The sequence below is a fragment of the Bufo bufo genome, chromosome 4 (assembly GCF_905171765.1).
Source record: "Bufo bufo chromosome 4, aBufBuf1.1, whole genome shotgun sequence".
Classification (NCBI taxonomy): Eukaryota; Metazoa; Chordata; class Amphibia; order Anura; family Bufonidae; genus Bufo; species Bufo bufo.
This window is the reverse complement of record NC_053392.1, coordinates 162,964,080-162,982,817: the sequence shown is the minus strand read 5'-3', so window position 1 is coordinate 162,982,817 and position 18,738 is coordinate 162,964,080. Positions and strand designations below refer to the sequence as shown.

The 18,738-nt window shown below is 50.1% G+C and overlaps 1 protein-coding gene across 7 annotated transcripts in view; it reads right to left on the bottom strand.

Annotated features, from left to right (window-relative positions):
* Positions 1–18,230, bottom strand: part of XRN1 (5'-3' exoribonuclease 1) — a 118,013-nt gene extending 99,783 nt beyond the window's left edge. For all 7 annotated transcript variants that reach the window (XR_005778225.1, XM_040428062.1, XM_040428063.1 and 4 more), the window contains exon 1: positions 17,943–18,230. Coding sequence is in view for 6 of the 7 variants with exons in the window: in XM_040428062.1 (XP_040283996.1) it covers positions 17,943–18,017 (75 nt within the window). In the remaining variant the exon portion in view is untranslated. The remainder of the gene's footprint in view (positions 1–17,942) is intronic.
* Between the last annotated feature and the right edge of the window lie 508 nt (positions 18,231–18,738).

Below are 18,738 nucleotides of genomic sequence, written 5' to 3'. Positions count from 1 at the left end.
ATTCACCTTGGAACCACTGCCAGCTACTCACATAGAGAGGAAGCCCCTATCACAAAAAGTTATCCTTAGAAGACAGCTGCCAATGCTTATGGTTCATCAAGGGAGCCATACGGAGATTTCAATAGAAAAGAAATATCATCCACCCCATCCTTAAGTGTTCTTCTAAGAAAGGGTTAAAGGGATTCTGTCACCTCTCATAACACAAATTCAGATTTTAAACCAGTCATGCTCCACAGCTTACCTTGAATCGGCTGTGCTGTTCTATATTGTAATCCGTCCAGTAGTTTTGCAGAAAAACGACTTTTATAATTATGCAAATTAACCCTGAAGGTGCCCAGAGGGGCGTTATGTTCCCCTTTGTGTGCCCAGTAACGCCCCTCTTACAGTGTCCAAAACGCCTTCCTCCAGAATCCCTAACCGCCCACAGCATCTCATCCCTCTCCTCCCCCTCCCTGACAGCCGAGCGAAGTCTCGCGCAGACGCAGTACCCACTGAGGGCTGCGCCAGTGCGATTTGCTGGAGACTGAGGGAAGAGCGAGCATCGGACGTCACTGGGCTCGGCGTTTGTTCTCTTCTTGAGAAGACTTAAAGGGAGTCTGTCATCAAAGTTTCACCTTTTTAACCCTTCCCATAGCTTTCTAGCAGCCTTACAGTTAATAAAAACGTTACCTTTATGAGCAATCCTGGACTTATAAAACCGGCAAAAAACAACTTAGTAGCATATGCAAACGAGGGCTCGCAAGTGCCCAGGGGCGGCGTTACCCTCGTAGGTGCCAAGCTAGCTCAGCCTTATTGTCGCTTCCCCCCGCCCATTCACTTACTTCTTGTTTCACAGAGATCCCGCGCCTGCACACTCAGTCCGTCGGCCGGCGCATGCGCACTGCGATGTCCATTCCTTGTACGGCATCACAGTAATTAATGCGCATGCGCCGATGGACCGCCTCCTTTGTGGTGTTTTTGCGCCGTTAGCCGACGCATGCGCATTAATTACTGTGATGCCGTGCAAGGAATGGGCATCGCAGTGCGCATGCGCCGGCCGACGGACTGAGTGTGCAGGCGCGGGATCTCGGTGAAACAAGAAGTAAGTAGATGGGCGGGCAGAGGGAAAGAATGGGCGGGGGGAAGCGACGATAAGGCTGAGCTAGCTGGGCACCTACGAGGGTAACGCCGCCCCTGGGCACTTGCGAGCCCTCATTTGCATATGCTACTAAGTTGTTTTTTGCCAGTTCTACAAGTCCACGATTGCTCATGAAGGTAACGTTTTTATTAACTGTAAGGCTGCTAGAAAGCTATGGGAAGGGTTAAAAAGGTGAAACTTTGATGACAGACTCCCTTTAAGTCTTCTCAAGAAGAGAACAAACTCAAAGATCTTACCAAAGAATGCCCCCTGCACAAGAAACCACATCCTCTACTAAAATGGCGAGCCTTCAGGGAGAAGTCTTTAGAGGACAGCAAAGAATTCCTCAAAGAAATCAACATCTGCTTCAGGTGCTGCGCTACAACATCTCACTTCGGCAGGAACTGTAAGGTCAGTGTGACATGCACAGAATGCAGTAGCACAGAACACAACCCAGCTTTACACCCTGGACCACCATCTCAGGTATCACCCCAAGCAGAGGAGCATGACAGGAACCAAATAGTCACTGACAGACAGCGCAGTAGTCACTTCTCACTGTACAGAGAGCTGTAAAAGACTTGCAGGAGGGGAGTTCTGCTCAAAAAACTGCCTCGTCAGAGTTTATCCGGTCGGCCACCTAGATAAAGCAATCAAGGTATATGCAATCTCAGGGCTCTTTCACACTGCGTTCTTTTCTTCCGGCATAGAGTTCCGTCGTCGGGGCTCTATGCCGGAAGAATCCTGATCAGTTTTATCCTAATGCATTCTGAATGGAGTGAAATCCGTTCAGGATGCATCAGGATGTCTTCAGTTCCGGTACGGAACGTTTGTTGGCCGGAGAAAATACCGCAGCATGCTGCGCTTTTTGCTCCGGCCAAAAATCCGGAACACTTGCCGCAAGGCCGGATCCGGAATTAATGCCCATTGGAAGGCATTGATCCGGATCCGGCCTTAAGCTAAACGTCGTTTCGGCGCATTGCCGGAGCCGACATTTAGCTTTTTCAGAGTGGTTACCATGGCTGCCGGGACGCTAAAGTCCTGGCAGCCATGGTAAAGTGTAGTGGGGAGCAGTATACTTACCGTCCGTCCGGCTCCCCGGGCGCTCCAGAGTGACGTCAGGGCGCCCCAAGCGCATGGATCATGTGATCGCATGGATCACGTCATCCATGCGCATGGGGCGCTCTGACGTCATTCTGGAGCGCCCCGGGAGCCGCACGGACTGTAAGTATACCGCTCCCCGCTCCTACTATGGCAACCAGGACTTTAATAGCGTCCTGGGTGCCATAGTAACACTGAACGCATTTGGAAGACGGTTCCGTCTTCAAATGCTTTCAGTACACTTGCGTTTTTCCGGATCCGGCGGGCACCTCCGGCAACGGAAGTGCATGCCAGATCCCAACAACGCAAGTGTGAAAGAGGCCTTAGGGTACTTTAACACTAGCGTTTTTCTTTTCCGGCATAGAGTTCCGTCACAGGGGCTCTATACCGGAAAAGAACTGATCAGGCATATCCCCATGCATTCTGAATGGAGAGTAATCTGTTCAGGATGCATCAGGATGTCTTCAGTTCAGTCGTTTTGACTGATCAGGAAAAGATAAAACCGTAGCATGGTACAGTTTTATCTCCGGCGAAAAAACTGAAGACTTGCCTGAATGCCGGATCCGGCATTTTTCCCATAGTAATGTATTAGTGCCGGATCCGGCATTTAAAATACCGGATCCGTCCTTCCGGCCTGTGCATGCGCAGACCGGTAAAAATGTGAGAGAAAAAATACAAGACGGATCCGTCTGTCCGCATGACAAGCGGAGAGACGGATCCGTCCTTGTAATGAATTTGTGAGACGGATCCGCATCAGTCAGCGGCAGATCTGCCGTCAGTCAGCGGCAGATCCGTCAGGCAGTTCTGATGACGGAACTGCCCGCCGGATCACACTGCCGCAAGTGTGAAAGTAGCCTTAGATGATCAAAGCAACAGGTCTTTAGCTAAATCCACCTTCTTCCACACCTTAGGGCCCGGTTCTCCCTACTCCTTAACCCTTTCACGCCCAGCGCCGTACATGTACGGCGCTGGACGGGTGTTTAAAGATGGCAACTGCTCCTGCACGCTGCAGGCGCCATAGCCGCGGGTGGCTCAGGGCTCCAGACTAAAAAAAATATCAAGGAGCCATTGGCTCCTAACCTGAAAAATTTAGGAGCCAAATTTAAATTTTTAGTCACCAAATTTAAAATACATATACCGTATTTTGCGCCGTATAAGACGCACTTTTCCCCAGGGCTGTGGAGTCTGAGTCGAGGAGTCGGGGGAAATTTTGGGTACCTGGAGTCGGAGTCGGCAAACAATGCACCGACTCCGACTCCTACTAAATTTAGATTGGAATAAAAAAAAAAAGCAAGTTTAAATGTCCCAATTCACAAAAAGTTATAATTAATAACTTCTCTACTGTAAGAATAAAGACCAATGTATGCAGTGCCTCACGTAACCGCAAAACGAACACGTTAAGTGACCGTGAAGAAGCATGCTTTTCATGTGCTTCACTATATGGCACGCAACGCACAACTAGGAACTGCAATACTTATACTTTCCATAGTGTTGTGTTACACGCAGCGTCCATGTGTAACCTAGCCTCTCACTGATAAGGGATTAAATAAATATGTTTTTTGCAGGACTAGAGAGTGAGACACTTGTATAAGTGAAGGGAATGGAGGGCCAATAGTTCAAGACTGAAGCTGTAAACCATTGGAAAAACTGCTGTCATTTAGCTAAGGCTATAAAAACTTGTTGGCTTCCCAGCCAGTAGTCCTGTGGTAGGTTGCATTTCTTTCCCTCAAGGAATGTATAAAATACATTCGCATATTAATACAGAGGAGTCGGAAGTACATAAAACTGAGTCGTCGGAGTCGGAACATTTATCTACCGACTCCACAGCCCTGCTTTCCCCCCCCCCAAAAGTGGGGGGAAAATAGCAGTGCGTCTTATACGGCGAATGCTGCTGATTTTGCTGAGTTTTCAATGATACACCCGCCGCGATGCCGTGCGGCGGGTGTATCAGCTGTGAGGGAGGCGGGACTGGGGGCCGGCATCTGCTTTTATAATGACAGCGGGGCCCGTGCAGTGACTGTATTCTACTACACGGGCCCCGCTCACTGTATAATCCTATGTCTAATAGTTAATTGCAATTGTATGTAATCACATAAGGAGCGCTGTGTATTACCGGTACTTACAACTACAAGCGCTCACCGCTAGGTAAGTAGCAGAGAGGAGGGAGGAGGCAGGCCGGGAGGACGGACGCTGGCAGCGTGAGTCATACGCCGCCTGCTTCATTCATAAAGTGGGCGGCGCAGGCGCATGACGTATGACTCACGCTGCCAGCATCCGTCCTCCCGGCCTGCCTCCTCCCTCCTCCATGCTACTTACCTAGCGGCGAGCGCTTGTAGTTGTAAGTACCGGTAATACACAGCGCTCCTTATGTGATTACATACAATTACAATTAACTATTAGACATAGGATTATACAGTGAGCGGGGCCCGTGTAGTAGAATACAGTCACTGCACGGGCCCCGCTGTCATTATAAAAGCAGATGCCGGCCCCCAGCGTGTATTGAGGGTCATTCACTACAGGGACACTTATGGAGGGGATCTCTGGATGACACATCGCATAAGATGCTATATATGTGTCACCCACAGATCCCCCATAACAGTGCATCACCCACAGATCCCCCATAACAGTGCATCACCCACAGATCCCCCATAACAGTGCATCACCCACAGATCCCCCATAACAGTGCATCACCCACAGATCCCCCATAACAGTGCATCACCCACAGATCCCCCATAACAGTGCATCACCCACAGATCCCCCATAACAGTGCATCACCCACAGATCCCCCATAACAGTGCATCACCCACAGATCCCCCATAACAGTGCATCACCCACAGATCCCCCATAACAGTGCATCACCCACAGATCCCCCATAACAGTGCATCACCCACAGATCCCCCATAACAGTGCATCACCCACAGATCCCCCATAACAGTGCATCACCCACAGATCCCCCATAACAGTGCATCACCCACAGATCCCCCATAACTAGGGGTGCACCGAAATTCCGGCAGCCGAAAATATCGGCCGAAAATGCACCTAATCCACTTCGGCCGATATTGTTTCATATCGGCCGAAAATATGGGGTGTTGGATTTGTCACCCACCATCTGCGGTCGGGCGGTTTACTTTGTCACTGCATCTTTATTTTACCTTACAATCGTGACGCTCCAGTAACTAACAACTCTGCAGGCAGAGCGGAGGCCGGCGTAACGTCACTTACTCACGTGATGCGCCTGCTCCGCCTCCTTCATTCATAAAGTGGGCGGAGCAGGTGCGTCACGTGAGTAAGTGACGTTACGCCGCCCTCCGCTCTGCCTGCAGAGTTGTTACCGGAGCGTCACGATTGTAAGGTAAAATAAAGATGCAGTGAGTGATGCTGTGAGCAGCAGGGCTGGGGCTGTTATGGGTAGGGGGATCGGTCTATGGCACTGCTATGGGGAGGGGGGATCTGTGCACTGTTATGGGGAAAGGGATCTGTGCACTGTTATGCCCATAACAGTGCACATATCCCCTTTCCATAACAGCGCCACCCACAGATCCCCCTCTCCATAACAGCGCCACCCACAGATCCCCCTCTCCATAACAGCGCCACCCACAGATCCCCCTCTCCATAACAGCGCCACCCACAGATCCCCCTCTCCATAACAGCGCCACCCACAGATCCCCCTCTCCATAACAGCGCCACCCACAGATCCCCCTCTCCATAACAGCGCCACCCACAGATCCTCCTCTCCATAACAGCGCCACCCACAGATCCCCCTCTCCATAACAGCGCCACCCACAGATCCCCCTCTCCATAACAGCGCCACCCACAGATCCCCCTCTCCATAACAGCGCCACCCACAGATCCCCCTCTCCATAACAGCGCCACCCACAGATGAATTTCATTCATGAAAAAGAATTATTAATAAAATCATTAAAAAAAAAAGTATTTTAAAAGTATTTGGGCAAAAAGGCAGTTTCGGTTTTCGGTCAAGGGCATCCTGAATTTTCGGTTTCAGTTTCGGACCAGAATTTTCATTTCGGTGCACCCCTACCCATAACAGTGCGTCACCCACAGATCCCCCATAACAGTGCGTCACCCACAGATCCCCCATAACAGTGCGTCACCCACAGATCCCCCATAACAGTGCGTCACCCACAGATCCCCCATAACAGTGCGTCACCCACAGATCCCCCATAACAGTGCGTCACCCACAGATCCCCCATAACAGTGCGTCACCCACAGATCCCCCATAACAGTGCGTCACCCACAGATCCCCCATAACAGTGCGTCACCCACAGATCCCCCATAACAGTGCGCCACCCACAGATCCCCCACAACAGTGCGCCACCCACAGATCCCCCATAACAGTGCGCCATCCACAGATCCCCCATAACAGTGCGCCATCCACAGATCCCCCATAACAGTGCGCCATCCACAGATCCCCCATAACAGTGCGCCATCCACAGATCCCCCATAACAGTGCGCCATCCACAGATCCCCCATAACAGTGCGCCATCCACAGATCCCCCATAACAGTGCGCCATCCACAGATCCCCCATAACAGTGCGCCATCCACAGACCACAATTAGTTCAAAACCCACCAAAAGCACACCTTTTGGTTCAAAATATTTTTTTTCTTATTTTCCTCCTCAAAAACCTAGGTGCGTCTTATGGGCCGGTGCGTCTTATAGGGCAAAAAATACGGTAATTACGGTATAATAAAAAATAAAATAAAATAAAAAACATGTCTTACCTAGGGTTGTCACGATACCAAAATTTTGACTCGATTTCGATACCACGTGAAAAAAATAAACCACCAAAAAAGACCCGTGCATTCCAGATTTTATGGAACGTCTGGACCATAATAGAACAGTCCTAACCTAATTTTTGTCTGGACAAGGTGACAAAAAAGAAAATGGCAAATTGCACGTTTTAAATGTTTTTTTCTGTTACGGCATTCACCGCATAGGAGATATTTTTTAATATTTTAATAGTTCGCACTTTTTCGGGCAATATGTAATTTTATTTTATTGTTTATATATTTTATATGTAAAAATGGGAAAGGGGGTGATTTAAACTTAATATTTTGGTGTGGTTTTTTTTAACCTTTTTTTATTTATTTTTTGCTTTTTATTTAATAACTATTTCCCCCCTTAGGGGCTAGAACCTGGGATCTTTCATCCCTTGTCCTATTCACCCTAATAGATCTCTATCAGGGTGAATAGGACTTTACACTGTCCCTGCTGCTCTGTGCTTTGTGCACACAGCAGCAGGGAGCAGACTATGGCAGCCAGGGCATCAGTAGCGTCCTGACTGCCATGGTAACCGATCGGAGCCCTAGGCTTACACTGCTGGGGCTCCGATTTTATAAAGAAATAATTTAAGACCATTAGTTAATAAGGGCATCATTTAATACAGCTCAGGGAGACCTACAAGTAGCTATGTTTTACTGTAGGGGGTAAAATGTGGCGACAGAATCCCTTTAAGGTGGTTTGTTGTGACAGATCTAGTGGCGTGGTGCGCAGGATTATGCTGTGTAGGCACGTAGTGCCACTGTTTAGGACAAGTGGATCTCCTGATGCTTAGAACCCGATTGCAGATGTAAACATAAAAGCATCTGGTATCGTTGCAAATATATCCTAGGACTATCTTGCTGTCCGTGTAAAACTCAACTTCCTCGATTTCCAGGTTCATTCCTGTTGTTATAAGTTCAGCCAACTCAACAGCAACGCAGAGCTCTAGTCTGGGAATCGTGTGTTCACGGAGTGGCGCCAGTTTGGTCTGACTCGTGACAAACCCTATATGGCATTGTTCTTTGACGTCAATGGTCTTTAGGTATGCTACAGCTGCAATTGCCTTGACTGAAGCATCATAGAAGATATATAGTCTTTGCATCTTGACTTCAGTAGATGGCACGGAAGCATGCCGGCAGGCGCACTTCGCTCGGCGATTCCATTACCTGTAGTCCGCACGAGCGCAGACTACAGTGTGTAGTGCGCACGCGCGGGATTTCAAACAGGCTCAGGGATTACGTCAGCACGCCGGCTTTTGAATATATGAGTATTACACTCACCGGTAATCTGGTTTCCTGAAAGTCTCCATGACAGCACAAAAACTGAGATTGCCTTCCTCTGATAGGACAGGAAAAAGCACACAGAGAGGTTAAAAACCCCACCCCCTCCCCTCATCGCCAGTGTATTATAACAGGACTAGGACAAGGGGTACAACATAACTAGTCAATTTAGTCTATTGACAAGGAAAACAAGGGCGGGACAAAAGTGTGCTGTCATGGAGACTTCCAGGAAACCGGATTACCGGTGAGTCTAATACTCATTTCCCCAGTCGTCTCCATGACAGCACAAACTGAGAACTAACAAAAGTAACTTGGGGGGGGGACTACAGCACCTAGGACCTTGCGTCCAAAGGCCAAGTCCTCGTTGGCAAATACGTCCACCCTATAATGCTTGGTGAAGGTGTGGGCCCTCTTCCAGGTGGCCGCCCTGCAGATTTGTTCTAACGAAGCAGAGGCTCTCTCAGCCCAGGAAGTGGAGACCGATCTAACCGAGTGGGCTCTAAGGGATGGAGGCGCCTCCTTACCGGAAGCTTTATAGGCCTCGGAGATGGTGCATCTAATCCAGCGGGATATAGAGCTCTTGGCTGCCTTCTTACCCCTATTTGGACCTGCAAACTGGATAAATACATTTTTGTCGATACGCCACTCCTTTGTGGCATGTAAATAATGAAGAACTGAACGCCTAACTTCTAAATTGCGGAATCTAGATTCCTGCTCGTCTTTAGGGCTAGGAAAAAAAGACGGGATAACTATATCTTGTGACCTGTGGAAGGAGGAGACCACTTTTGGAAGAAAATAGGTGTCTAACTTGAAAACGAGCTTGTCCTCCAGCACCCTGAGGAAAGGCTCCTATATGGACAGGGCCTGGAGCTCGCAAACCCTCCTTGCGGAGGATATGGCCACTAGGAAGATGGTTTTCAGAGTGAGACACTTAATGGATAGGGAGAGAAGAGGCTCAAACGGTACATCCGACAGCCCTGACAGGACGGTGTTAAGGTTCCACGGTGCGACCATGTTCCTGACTCAGGGATTTAGTCGATCCGCCGCTTTCAGGAATCTTGCTACCCAGGGGACTTCATAAAAAGGCTGGTATTATAGAGGGCCCCCAAGGCCGACACCTGGACTCGCAGTGTGTTGGGAGCAAGGCCCAAATCAAACCCATCCTGGAGGAATTCCAGGATAAGAGGGATATTAGGGGTGGACTGGTTGAACCCGACTCTGCCCCAGGAGGCAAACTTCCTCTAAACTTTGAGATACGCTTTGGAGGTGTTGGACTTCCCACTGAGTAAGAGGGTCTTAACTACTCTTTCAGAGAGCCCTAACCCTAACAAGAGGGATTGCTCAGAATCCAGGCGGACAGCTTGAGGAGGTTGGTATTGGGGTGCGGGATGGGACCCTGGGCTAGAAGGCCCTCTTCCGGCAGGAATTGGACGGGATCTTCCGGGCTGGGGGACCTGAGGAGCCCGAACCAGCTTCTCCTGGGCCAGAATGGGACCACCAGAATCAGTCTGCACCTTTCGGACTGAAACTTTTGGAGCACTATTGGGATTACTGGTATCGCGGGAAAGGCGTAGACTAGGCCCGATGTCCAGCTCTGGGTAAAAAAGCGTTTATTGCCACGCACGGGTCTCTTCAGTTGAGGGAGAAGAAATGCTGAACCTTGTGGTTCTTCACTGAGGTGAATAGGTCTAGGATGGGACTCGCCCATCGATCCCGAATCTTTTGGAAAGCAGTCTGGGACAAGGACCATTCGCCTGGATCCAGACTTTGCCGACTGAGGTAATCTGCCTGGAGATTCAGGGATCCCTTCAGATGTACTGCCGCGAGGGATTGTAGATTCCTTTCTGCCCAAAGGAAGATTCGGTCTGAGAGCCTCTGGAGGTGACCGTGTCTCGTTCCTCCCTGGTGCTGGATAAACGCCACAGCTGCGGAGTTGTCCGAATGGACCAGGACGTGGCGATTCTTGGCCTGTACTTGGATGGACCTGAGGCCTTCCCATACCGCACGGAGTTCTCTGTAGTTGGAGGACATCCTTCTCTGGTCCTCGGACCAGATCCCCTGAAAGGCCTCTGAAGCCGTGAGGGCCCCCCAGCCCCGGGAGCTGGCGTCCGTTGTGAGGGAAAACACATAACTCCTGCCTCCAAGGAACTCCCGTTTCCAGGTTCTTGGTCTTGAGCGACCAGTCCAGTGAAGCCTTCACTTCCCGGTACACTTACAACCTTCGGTCCAGGGATGATTGAGACCTGTTCCATTGACTTAGGACCAGCTTCTGTAAGGGTCTCATATGGAATTGGGCGAAGGCTACCGCAGGGATGCAGGAGGTGAGATGGCCCAGCATTTCCATGCCCTGCCTTATTGAGCAACAGGACTGCTTGGTGAAGTGGAGGACCCTTAACTTCAGCTTTTGTATCTTTAGCGGGAGGAGAAAAGGATCTTTGAAGAGTCGAATCCAAAAGGATACCCAGGAAGATCTTCCGATGGTCTGGGAGCAGGTCGGACTTCTCCCAGTTGACTAACCAGCCCAAGTTCTGGAGGCGCAAGAGAACCACTTAGATGTGCCTGTGAAGGATATCTGAGATTTCTGCCACTATTAGCAGGTCGTCCAGGTAAGGGACAATTATTATCCCATCCTTGCTTAGGGAGGCTACGACCTCCGCCATAAACTTGGTGAATATGCGGGGTGCCGATGATATGCCGAACGGGAGGCACTTGAATTGAGAGTGGCGGGCTGTCCCACCTTGCTCCACCGCAAACTTCAGGTATCTTCTGGAACGGACCTGTATTGGGATATGGAAGTATGCGTCGGAGAGGTCTATTGTAGCCATCATAGCCCCTCTTTTGATAAGCTTCACTGCTGACTTGACGGTCTCCATTCTGAACTTGTGGTAAGTGATATGTTTGTTCAGGGGTTTTAAATTTATGATGGTCTGAAAATTGCCATTCGATTTCCGGACCAGGAATAAGGGGGAGTAGTGACCCCTCCCCAATTCTCCGGCAGGGACCCTTTCTACTGCCCCCAGGCGTAATACGTTTTACGCCCTCGGATAAGGGAGACTCGAGGCCCCTGGGGAGCTTGGTCAGGACGAACCTCTGCGGAGGAAGGGAATCCAGCTCTATAGTGTAGCCATGTTCTACGATGCCCAATATATATGGATCCATGATGGTTTGTGTTCCCAAACCCCTAGAAAGGAGCTGAGCCTTCCTCCGACCGGGATGATGTCATTGTTTTGACGAAGAGGGAGAGGGATCTCCCCTGTTGGGATTGAGGAAAAAACTTTTTCCTCTCCAGCCTCCCGTAAATCTGCAACACTCGCGGCTCCTCCTATCAGCCCTGGGATCCTGCTGGGCCACCGAAAAAACTGTCTCCTGGACTTAGATTTGTCCTCTGGAAAGCCCCTCTTAGGGTCCGTGGCATTCTCAAGGATCTTGTCCAGGTCGGACCCGAACACATACTGACTGTGAAAGGGTAGAGATATCAGCCTGTTCTTTGAGACGGTATCGCCCGACCAGGCCTTAAGCCACAGTACCCGTCTGGTAGTATTGAAAAGGACCGCCGTGCGGGCAGATAGTCTAACTGATTCTGCGGCGGCATCGGCAAGGAAGAAGGTGGCCTTCTTTAAAAGAGGAAGACTGTCCAGGATCTCCTCCCAAGGGGCCTTATTCGCTATATGTTGCTCTAGTTGTTCAAGCCACACGGCGAGAGTACGAGCAACACACGTTGGTGCTACCCCCGGTTTTAGGAGAGCTGCTGTAGCTTCTCATGTCTTCTTGAGCAGGCTTTCCTATCTAGAGGGTCCTGAAATGGTAGGACCATCCGTTTTGCTACCTTGGCAACGGGAGCGTCAACCCTGGGAATGTTTTCCCAATCGACACAGTCTGCTTTGTTGAAGGGGTATCGCCTCTTAAGACCCCGTGGGATAAAGGAACCCTTCTCCGGCTTCTCCCATTCTGCCCGTATCATCTTCTGGACATTGTCCGGGACCACCGACTTGTTCCTCTCCCCTAAACCCCCAAAAATCTCCTCCTGGACTGACTTGGACCTCTTAGGGATCTCCATCCTAATAGTGGCCCTGATGGTTCAGATCAATTCGTCGATATCCTCTGGGTTAAAGAGGAATCTCCTGTACTCACTACTTTCCTCCGATTCCAGAGATCTAGCAGTAGTTTCCACATCTAATAATTCAGAGTCGGCCGAGTCCAGGTCACTCCCAGAGTAGTCAAAGCCTCTGGAGGAGGGTGGTCTGTGGCCCTGGCGAGGCTGGGGTTTAGGGGAGGCAGGGGGGTCCCTAGCGTCCAACGCTGATTGGACCTCCGTTCTGATCAGAGTCTTAATCTCCTCCATAAAACTAGAGGACTGCGCCTTCACCACGGTAGAGGTGCAGTCCTTACACAGCAGCTTGGACCCTGAGGAAGGAAGGCGCTTAGAGCAGACGCTGCACTTCCTGGGTCTGGATTTAACAGAAGAGGTAGACTTCTTTTCTCCCTGTAATACACAAGGGAGGAAAGGGTCAACCACAGCAAGGCAAATACGTAATATGACCAGGTGCCAGCAGGCTACTCACACCGCCCAGAGTGGTAGGGGGCTCAGGAACCGAGCCAGTAGTGGTAGGGGCGCTCATCCTCTCAGCTCCCATCCACTTGTGATGCTGCCAGCAGGCAGGGTGAAATGTGCAGGCCTCAAAGCGGTCAGAATCGGCGTCCTTTTGAATTTGGCGCCGGCCGCGGCCTCAGTGATGTCACGACTTCCGACGTAATCATCCGGCGACTGGAGGGAAGCGCGTCATCGCGTCGCTTCAGCCGCCCGTAGCACGTTGCATCTAGCCCACCTGGGCCACCGCAGAGGGAACTTCGCCGGGGTCACCATGAATAAGGGAGACCGGGCATAGACCGCGCCTGGAGGAGGGAAGAGACGGACCCTGGAACTGACCTCCGGTCTATCAGGTGACGCCGAAGCAGGGCGACATAGGAAAAAAATTAAAAAGGACTAGGGAACCCAGAAGAGCTCCCAGCACCTCTCTGGCATTCCTTCCTTGACAGAACAGGAAAAAACACTGGCGATGAGGGGTGGGGGTGGGGTTTTTAACCTCTCTGTGTGCTTTTTCCTGTCCTATCAGAGGAAGGCAATCTCAGTTTGTGCTGTCATGGAGACAACTGGGGAAATTATATTAAGGGTCCATTCACACGTCCGTTGTTTCTTTCGGAACAGATCTGGACCCATTCATTTTCAATGGGTCCTGAAAAAAAATCGGACAGCTCAATGTCTGATTTTTTTTCAGGACCCATTGAAAATGAATGGGTCCAGATCTGGTACAGATCTGTTCCGCAAAAAACGGAACAGATCAGGAAAGAAACAAAGGACGTGTGAATGGACCCTAAAAAGGTGGAGTTGGACTCAGGAAGGTGGCGCTGGGCACCGGACTGAGGGGTGCGGCTGGGCACCAAGTTAGGGAAGGAAATCCCCTTGGGCCCCTTATGTAAGTCATTAGCATATCACTAAAATCGATTTTATAAAGAAATAAATCAAGACTATTAGTTAATAAGGGCATCATTTAATACAGCTCAGGGAGACCTACAAGTAGCTATGTTTTACTGTAGGGGGTAAAACAGGGCTCGACAAATCCCAGGCACCAGGTCGCCATGGCGACTAGGAATTTAGTCCTGGCGCTTGGGTATTTGTCAGCCCGTTTTCAAAGGTGCCCATGCGATGGGTGCGGAGCTGCCGTTCTGTCCGGAGGCAGCACCGTGTGAAACAGCTCCGTCACAGCACACAATAGCAGAGACGCTGGCAGCAGGGAGGGGAGGGACTCGGGAGGAGTGTAATCTGATCCTAGAGTGGAAGCTGCTTCTGCCAGCCCCTCCCCTCCCCTCCCCGCCCACCAACCAATCAGAGCTGAGGCAATGCAAGGACTAGCAGCTCTGAGTCACTGACACAAGTACAGGGAGAAGAAAGAATCGAATGAGTCACAGGTTAAAAGAATCTAAAGATCTGACTCATTCGATTCTTTGAGTTAAAAGAACCGTCAGTCAGACTCTAGAACAGGTTACACTGAGGCTGTGCTGATGCTTTTGCAGCAGTGATAAGATTAAGTGACAGGACACAGAGTTTAGATTACAGTTTGAATTAACCCTTTAGGATCAAATTGGCTTCTCAAGGAGATCTATATGTTAAAGGCATCCCTTCTTCTGTCTCATTCAGTAGCTATAGAACTAAGGGTACTTTCACACTTGCGGCAGGATGGATCTGGCAGGCTGTTCACCCTGTCGGATCCGTCCTTCCGCTGTTTCGCTGGACCGCCGCTCTGTCCCCATTGACTATAACGGGGGTGGAGCTCCGGCGCAGCACGGCAGTGCATGGTGAAAGGCCGCCGGACTAAAAGTACTGCATGTCCAACTTTTTAGTCCGGCGGCCTCTCACCGCGAACTGCCGTGCTGCGCCGGAGCTCCGCCCCCGTCCCCATTATAGTCAATAGAGTCCGGGGACGGAGCGGCGGTATATGTAACATGGCATACAGCATTATTGGGGGGGCTCTATGGAGAAGTGGGGGGGGGGGGAGCACTATGGGGACACCTACTAGGGTCTTTATGACGCGGCTCCGCCTGGCTCCTAACTTTTTTAGCTGGCTCCTAGATTCCAAGGAAATTTGTCAAGCCCTGGGGTAAAATGTGGTGACAGAATCCCTTTAAGGACACAGCATGGTTTATGGGTCCTGCATTCCTGTTACGTTCAACGTCTTGTAGTATTGGATCCGACACGTTTGAATTGGTAGACCCAGATGCCGATGAAGAAGTCCGACCTGAAGTATCTGTTCTACGTACAGTGACTTTGGACCACCAACTCAAATCCCATCGTTTCAACAGGTTCTCCACCTAGATGTTGCAAGTTTGTGGTATAGCCTGTGTAGTTCATATAGCTCAGTCTTACAAGTCGACATTACCTGTGAGCCAGAAGCCCTTCAAAGGTTGGCAAACACACCTTTAATGCTCCCAATATGGAAAGGTCCAAGAGTATAATAATTTGCACTATACAACATGAATGTTATGCTAAGGAAATAGACCTCAGCAAAGGCTACATTCACACTCGCGTTTTGTGCGGATCCATCATGGATCTGCACAGACTGATCAGTTCAGATAATACAACAGTCTGCATCTGTTCAGAACAGATCCGTTTGTATTATCTTTAACATAGCCAAGACGGATCCGTCTTGAACACCATTGAAAGTCAATGGAGGACGGATCAGTTTTCTATTGTGCCAGATTGTGTCATAGAAAACTGATCCGTCCCCATTGACTTACATTGTGTGCCAGGACGGATCCGTTTGTATGATCTTTAACATAGCCAAGACGGATCCGTCTTGAACACCATTGAAAGTCAATGGAGGACGGATCAGTTTTCTATTGTGCCAGATTGTGTCAGTGAAAATGGATCCGTCCCCATTGACTTACATTGTGTGCCAGGACGGATCCGTTTGGCTCAAGCAGCGTTTTGGCTCAAGCAGCGTCTGCTTGCAAAGTTTTGGTGTCCGTCTGACAAAACTGATCCAAACGGATCCGTCCTGACACACAATGTAAGTCAATAGGGACGGAACCGTTTTCTATGACACAATCTGGCACAATAGAAAACTGATCCGTCCTCTATTGACTTTCAACGGTGTTCAAGACGGATCCGCCTTAGCTATGTTAAAAATAATACAAACGGATCCGTTCTGAACGGATGCAGACGGTTGTATTATCTGAACGGATCAGTCTGTGCAGATCCGTGACGGATCCGCACCAAACGCGAGTGTGAAAGTAGTCTAAGAAAGAAGGATTCAGTAGTGGCATCTGTTGACGCCAGACAGGGAGTGTTCTGCCCAGCAGGGCTAGAATATTATTTTAGTTCATTCTGCCAGAGCCTTGGTAATTCTGAAGTGTTTAATGTGGTTATAGCACCATCTAGCGGTGTCAAGTTGTACTACACTTTGTTTTTCCTGTTACAAAGACTACTGCATTGTGGGAGTGCAAAGCATTCTGGGAAAGAGAAGTCTCCAGGACACATCAGCATATCTCATTCTCAGGCTCCATTCACACGTCCGCAAATGGGTCCGCATCCGTTCCGCAATTCCCATTCATTTTCTATGGGGACGGAATGGATGCGGTTAGCAAACAGTGTGCTGTCAGCATCCGCATTTGCGGAGCGCGGCCCCGATCTTCAGGTCCGCAGCTCCGCAAAAGATAGAACATGTCCTATTCTTGTCCGCAGCTTGCGGACAAGAATAGGCATTTCTATAGGGGTGCCGGGCGGCTGTGTTGCGGATCCGCAACATAGAACGGACGTGTGAATGGAGCCTTGAACTCAACCATCCTTGTAAAAGCATATCTGTTTAACCAAACAAGTTAGACTACAAAGAACAGTCCTCTTATTTGGAAGACAGGAATGGTTTATGCTGAATGTCAGACTGCACACTGTGTGAACGTGTATGAAGACAGAACAGTCTTTGTACAGTGACATCATTGTGTGCATTATCCGTGTACAGCGACATCACTGTGTGCATTACCACTGACTGCGACATCACTGTGTGCATTACCACTGACTGCGACATCACTGTGTGCATTACCACTGACTGCGACATCACTGTGTGCATATTTTAAAGGGTATCTATCACCACTATTTTCACTATTAAACAGGCTGACATAATATATGTGCCAATGTCACCTGAATTTAACTCTGCTAAAAAAAAATTCTGTGTGCCCCGTTTTTGTGAATTTTTAACTTGTATTATATGCTAATTAGCCTCTAAGAGCGGGGGGGGGGGGGGGGGGGGGGGGGCGTTGCACCTGCTCCTAGAGGCTCCATTCGCCCACCTCTTTCCACACCCTTCTACGCTTGATTGACAGGGCCAGGCCAGCGTTGGTCTCCTCCTGCCGGCACTGCCTGCGCAGGTGCAGTGAGGGAAGGACGCTCGCTGACTTTCTCACTGCGCCGTCCCGTTCAGTATTTGGCGCAGTGAGGAAGCCGCGAGCGTCCTTCCCTCACTGCGCAGACAGGGTTGGCAGGAGGAGACCAAGGCTAGCCTGGCCCTGTCAATCAAGTGTAGAAGGGCGTGGAGAGTGGCCCTCCAGCTGTTGCAAAACTACAACTCCCAGCATGCCCGAACAGCCTACAGCAGGGCATTTTGGGAGTTGTAGTTGAGGATGCCTGATCTAGGGGCAGCTGCAACGCCCCCCCTGCTCTTAGAGGCTATATAGCATATAATACAAGTGTTCCTCACTGCGCCGAATACTTAACGGGATGGCGCAGGCGCGAGATTTCCCCAGCAGTGGCGTTATTTCCTTGGTGATTTCTGCTTCTGTCCTGAGGACAGGCCTTAAATATCAAAATCATAAGCTTTTCTCTAGGCACTGGTGATAGTGGTCATGGAGGGGTAGGGCCCCATTAGACGTTTGGGGCCCCCATGTCTTTCAGGGACCTCCTGTGGCGCTGACACATTACAGCTGAGGGCAGACCAGGGGCACCTGCTGTGGCAGACTGGATACACCCCAATGACGTCACACCACAGCAGAGTGCTGACTAGTGCTGTACAGGTGTAGTCCGTGAGGAGCCGAGTACACTGCGGGGACTGGACGTGCCCATACATGTCATGACAGGAGCGGCGTGATGTCATGTGACCACGTCACGCGCAGCCTTACCTGGTGCTCCTTCACCACCTCACTGAGGCAGGGGTAGCGCTCGGAGATCCAGCGGTAAAACTTCGGGACGCCCATCTTGATACTTCACGTTACCGAGCAGTTACAATCCAGACACACAACAGCCGAGCAAACAGCCGTCACGTCCGGCGCGTCTCTCATACGTCACGCCTCGGGGGGCGGAGCCGTGATGAAGCGGCCGCGTCGCCATATTGTGACACTAGAGTGAGTGTGTGTTTTCCTGGCGAGTGTATACTGCTCGAGCGCACAGACGGTAACGTGTATGAGGCGGGGCGGCACCTACTGCTCTCTCCGTTAGTTTACCATGCGAAATGAAAGCAGCCATGTGATTGGTTCACAGGGCAGGATGACGCATTTCCTCTGCCAAAAATAGTAACCAAAGGGCCAGCTCTCAGGGTGCTGGAGTGGGGGCGGCGCCGAGCTCCCCCTAGTCTGTCAGTGTATGGAATAATGTGTGGTGGTGAGAGACCGCAGTGCAGAAGAAGTCCGAGACACAGGGATGTCATACACAACCTACATAGAAAATGCCAGACCGCTTATACTATAGTAAATCCTTTATTACAAAAAATCACAATTGAATACATACATGATTAAAAGAAATTGGTGCAGGAGATAAAAAACGACATCACTGGAGGAAACATACAGTGGATACAAGTCCTTATTCATCCAACATTATTCACTAACGTGCATATGCAAGAATTCATGAATGGAAACAGGAACATAGGACAATTACCCATACTGTGTCTCCTCCAGGACGGCGCCAACCCCTAAGGAGGAG